We start from the raw sequence: 5,828 nt of genomic DNA on the forward strand, positions 1-5,828 counted from the left end.
GGAAGAAAGAAAGAAAGAAAGAAAGAAAGAAAGAAAGAAAGAAAGAAAGAAAGAAAGAAAGAAAGAAAGAAAGAAAGAAAGAAAGAAAGAAAAAGAAAGGAAGGAAGGAAGGAAGGAAGGAAGGAAGGAAGGAAGGAAGGAAGGAAGGAAGGAGGAAGGAGGAAGGAAGGAAGGAAGGAAGGAAAGAGAAGCAAGCAAAAGCAAAAACGAAACCTGCTATCTAACTTAACTTCTTGCTCTAATTTTGTGACCCAAAAAGAACTACCCAGACCTGAGAAACAAAATAATGGTGAACATTATGATGCTCAATTTGCAGGATGCATTAGAACATCCTACCATTTAATGTCTGTCATCCAAACTCAAGTTATCTGGCAGTTGAGCAGAGGGAGGAGCGAGTAGAAATATAGATGAAACAATGTTGACCATCAGTGAATAATTTTGGAAGCTAGGCATACGTATATTCTTTCTACTTTTGTAATTTTGTGATTTTTTTGGTAATAAAGAGGTTGTTTTAGAGAGGGAAGGAATACAATGTAGAAAAAGGCCACAGTAATAATTATTTTTAAGCAATACAGAAACAAAAGAATGAGCACAAATGCAGATGATAGAAAGACAAAGAATACTAACTGATTGCATCCTCAAAGAAGCCAACCTTTTAAACTTAAAAAAATCATTAGTATTATTGAAAGTACAGGCAATGTTACTAATTTCTAGGGATTAATAACTTACTTGAAATGATACTGTTTATGCAAGAAAATTCAACAGGCAAAATTCCTTCTCAAGAGAGACCTGTTGTATGACAGATTTATACCCCAACTTTTTCCCGTCACCTTTTATAAAAAGTTTAAGGAGAAGCCCCATCCTTTTACTTTTCATAATCACTTCTCTAAACACTCCATCAGAGAATGTCTGAAACATCTGAACCTATTACCCCATCTGAAAGTTTTCTTCTTCCTTCACTTTGAGGGTTCCCCATACTCCTGGTACTCCTGCCTTTCTAGTTTATTAAATACTAATGTTCTGCATTAATCTCGCCAAAATTCCCTGCTCAGAAACCTCCAGTGGCAGTCCTGCCTGGAGGATAGAGGGTGGTTCTCAGTCCGCAGTCTGGTGTTTGTCTTCCTGGAAATACAATGTGAGATGCTCTAAGAGGGGAAATCACACCTCTTTTTCTTAAAAATGACCCAAAGCTATCTGGCCATATAAAATGGTATTCCTCACATACTATATGGAAAACGAGCACTATGTGAGTTAAGGGTCTGAGAGCAGACTGCAGACCTCGGTCACTCTGTGTTAGCCACGCTGTCTCCCAACTGTGCTCTGTGCATTTCTTGTACGTTCCTCTCTCCTGGCCTTGTGTCCTTTGTTCTTCTCAGCCTAAGTCCCAATTCTGCTATGTGGTCTTTCCTGTCATCCATGGGCTGTATTCTCCTTCCTCTGATACCATTAGCAAATTTGCTTGCATCACACATGTGGTCTCCCTAGAGAGAGGGAAGAAGACATTTTGACAAGTGTTTACTATGTGACATGCTACACCTATCATCCCAGTTTAACATCATGTTATTTTGTTATTATTTACATAGAGTGTTTATCTCTTATTAGGTAGGAACTACAACTTTTATGCACCACTGACTGCATCTAAGGGATTCATTAACCAATTAAATTGAAAAACTAAGTAGTTCTGTTGCATGAAAATAAAATAAAGAGCACACAGGTTCCCCACTTTGGCCTAATATAGTCTCTAAACTGAAAGAAAGACGGTGTTCCTGTTACCTTGAATTGTGTCTTTTTTTTTAATGTTAGATAAGCGTTGTTTCTGTTTAACCATTGTTTTCCTTTGATCCTCACTTATTCAGTTTCTGCATCCTGAAAGAAATGCTACAGCTTCTAAATTTGTCTAACTTAATATAAGTCAGACTCTGGAACACTAATTCAGGTTTCAGTAGCATTTTTCATGTTTAGAAGTTAAGCTAATCCATTTCTAAGTCAAGTAACGAAAGCTTTCTTTAGCCTGGTCCCAATGACTTGCATTTTGCAAGATTGCAAAGCCTTTGGACAACACCCACCTGTGTCATGTGGTCCTGTGGTTTCCTTGTCAATCACTGTGGGATGAGATCTCTAATATATTCTGTTTTTCTCAGGCACTGCAAAGTGAAATGGTATCCCAGGCCACGATCTACAGTAACCTTTTGCAAGTGAAGGAATCATTATTCTCATTGGCCTCCAAAGATGATGTGAAAATGATGAAGCTACATCTGGAGCAGTTGGATGAGAGATGGAGAGATTTGCCACAGATAATTAGCAAAAGGTTGTTTTTAAAAAATTCTAATATTGTTTATTTTTAAAAATGATGATCAGATAAATTAAAAAAGAATAGTTTTGTTTACTTTTATTTCTACTCAACTATTCAGGGAATAATTATGGAAGGGGTGAAAACTATTATTTATTTATTTGCCATTTTAAAAATTAAAGCACTCAAAAATTAGCCTTTCTGATGAACCTCAACTCAAAATTTTAGTCCCGTAACCAAGGCAAATGATCAAACTAGTTGAAATATATTGAAGAAAGTAGGTTTGCTCACGTTTGTATTATTTATTAAGATATTTGTGTACAGGAGAGTAATGATAATTAAAATTTTGCCTAACATAGGTTTCAACAGAGGCATTACCTAGATACATATAGGCATTATACACATACACACACACACACACACACACACACACACACACACACACATAGGCATTGTATATATACATATAGGCATTGTATATATATATTTCATTTCATTCCAATACAGAACTTTGTAGAGAGCAAGGAAATTGCTATTATGCTAAATGGAAGCAAAAATAAATTAAAGCCTCTTTGACTACATGATTAACAATCGGCTTTCTAAAGTTTTGCCTTAAATTGGTATTGATTACCCATGTCATCTTGAATAAGTCATTTAATCTTTTCAGTCATCCTTTTAGTTCATTAGTTCAGCAAATATTTGAGTCTCTGCGTTGAGTAGGGCACTCTTTCATGTGCTGGGCATAGCAACAGTAAACAGAGCTCTGCTCACTACTTCATAAAGCTTGTATTCGTTCCACTGTTTATTCAACCAGTCAGCAAATCTTTCTTGGGTACCTGCTGAATACCAGGCACCATATCAGATACTGGAGCCATAAAAATACATAAAACTGACCTCAGCATTTTACAGATCAGCATGGGGACAACAAGAAAGTCAATGAGAGTGTTAAGCACAGAATATTATGGAAACAAAAAGAAGGGACATTTGAATAGATTCGGGAAAGGCTGACGGATTGGTACCAGCTCTTGAAAAATGAACACCTTTCTGTAAAATAGAGTAGGATCTGCCCTATGCTTCTCTCACAGAGGGAAAGGAAAGGGCTTTTAAAATGATACAAATGTGTGAAAACATTCAAAATAAAAGTTGAACTTTGGATGCAAACCATTGTAATGAATATTAATAATTGACTGAGGTATTAATCTTAATGACAGTATTGGATTCTGACCTCAGATCGCCTGTTACTAATCAATCAAATTTATTTATTACACAAGCAATAGCTGATCCCCAACCATATCCCAAGCACCTTTCTATGTGCTAGGGACATAGTAGTAAGCAAGGCAGGTAGAGTCCTGTATCACTGAGTGAGGGGAGGATAAACATGTAACTAAACAAGTGAATGAGTAAGACTGTTTCAGTGGTATTAAGTAACGTGAAGACAATAACATAGGTAACACAGTAGGGACCATAGACTGGCGTATCTTCAGACACATGATCAAGCAAAGCCTCTCCAGGGACATGACATCTGATTAAGATCTGAATGCTGTGCAGGAAGCAAACCCATGGTGCTTTGCGGGTAAATCATATGGGCAGAGGGAGCAAAAAGGGCAAAGCCTCTGAGGCAGTAATGCGCCGGGATGTTGGGGAAGCAGAGGTCAGTGGCAGTGTGGAGCAGTGGGGAGCAGTGCTGTGTCAGATGAGGTCGGAGAAGTCGATTATGTGGCATCTCTCTCAAGGAGCCGCGTTTTGCCTGCCTTCGTGCAACAGGACATTGCCCCCGTGTTTAAGTGTGGCGGAGAACGTTTGGATTATCTTAATTTCATTTCTGGCTGTTCTCTAAAAAGTAGATTATAGTGAGGCAACGGTGGCAGGAGGGAGGCCTGTTTAGGAGGCTGGAGGCTGGAGGCTGGAGGCTGGAGGCAAGAGATGAGATTTAGACTGGAGTGTAGAAATGAAGGGAAGAGCACAGTATTCTGTGTTGGCGTGTGACAGGACACGCATAGTTCAGAAGCAGTAGACAAGAAATGGGGGGAGCAGTAATGACTCCGAGGATATCTGGGTGGATAGTGGTGATGTTCACTGAAATGAGGAAAATTGTGAGAGAAATAGGTTTTGAAAGGCAGAAAGCAGCAAGAGTTCTGGTTTGTCCGCAGGCAACCATGTCACTTTTGCCCTTGCTGAAGCTTATTCCAAAAAACTATCAACTTCTTCCGTTCAGTGATGGAGCATTTTAACTTTAATACCTTTCTCTGCCTAGGATTAATTTTCTTCAGTCTGTGGCCACCGAACACCAGCAATTCGATGAACTTCTTCTTTCCTTTTCTGTCTGGATTAAGCTGTTTCTCAGTGAATTACAAACTACTTCTGAGATAAGCATCACCGACCATCACGCAGCTCTCATTCGGCACAAGGTAAAGTATATTCTTTTAAGATGGAAGAACTTTTTCATAAAAGAGAGCGCTAGAATTATAAAGGGATGTGACATTAAAAAAAGCTCACACATTCGCCAGCAGTTTAAGTTTGTATTCCTATATAAATGTTTTCGTAATCGAGCGTGTGGTCCAGGTAACATGTTATGCAGATACGTGAAACAGTGAAAACCACTTCAGATAAAATGCGCAACCACCTTCAGATACCATTTCTTCCAAGAGGAGCAAATGATTTCTAGGGCGAAATGATGAAAATGTTCATTTTTAAGCTTCCCAGTTTGTTTTGTTCCAATGCGGAAAACTAATACTAATACTGAATCCCAATGCTTTAACAATATAGTTTTTTTCTCAATTACTATTTGGCGTACAAGTTATTTAAAATTTATGATTTATTTTTCTTATTTTTAAATTATGCATAATATCTATCCTGGCATCAAAAAAAGAAGTTTAAAAAATCAGATACTAATCAGGTATTGGGATCGTTGGAGATAAGATACATGAACATGTAACAATATTTAATGATAAAACATTTAATTTGTATGGAGTGCTTTCTCTATGCTGGGCTTGCTAATTCGTTTCACCCAAAAGAAAGGTACTTCCTCATATCTTCATGACGACAGGTGTTTTTTCGACTTGGAGCAAGGTGCCCACGGAAGTGAGGCTCCTCCCCTCTAAAGAGTCTGGAAGGTTCAGGCGCCATCTTCCTTAATGATTACATTGCACAGAGCCGACTACCAGGCTTTGGAGAAAGACATTCTTGGGTTATAAAACTGTCCAGAGGCTTTTAAAAAGATTTACATCTCAAAGGGGCAGAGATTGAGTTTGTGAGTTTTGTAAAGTAAATGCTCGAAGAAGCCCAGTAAAAAAAACAGCAGAAGGATATTGAGGCTGCATGGTCCAGATTAAGGCAAGTGGTGATTTCTCTTTCCTGGGGACCGTACCGAGATTCTTAGCAATTCTCAGATAGATCTTAAATGATAAATCTATCGTGAGCCAGTTAGATATGCTACATAATGATTTTACTCAGTTAATCTACATCTCTTTAAAAAGGAAGCAGATAAAACTTGTGCACAGTTTCATCTGCCTTACCCACATGCTAATATCCACACTCT

The 5,828-nt window shown here is 38.2% G+C and overlaps 1 protein-coding gene across 1 annotated transcript in view; it reads left to right on the forward strand.

The window, feature by feature from the left end:
* Window positions 1–5,828, forward strand: part of LOC112469032 (nesprin-1-like) — a 134,027-nt gene that overhangs the window by 94,833 nt on the left and 33,366 nt on the right. Inside the window, 2 exon segments of the mRNA XM_025049483.1 lie at window positions 2,142–2,308; window positions 4,545–4,698. Of these exon segments, the coding sequence (XP_024905251.1) occupies window positions 2,142–2,308; window positions 4,545–4,698 (321 nt within the window).

Source organism: Pteropus alecto, unplaced genomic scaffold (genome assembly GCF_000325575.1).
Source record: "Pteropus alecto unplaced genomic scaffold, ASM32557v1 scaffold176, whole genome shotgun sequence".
Taxonomy (NCBI): domain Eukaryota; kingdom Metazoa; phylum Chordata; class Mammalia; order Chiroptera; family Pteropodidae; genus Pteropus; species Pteropus alecto.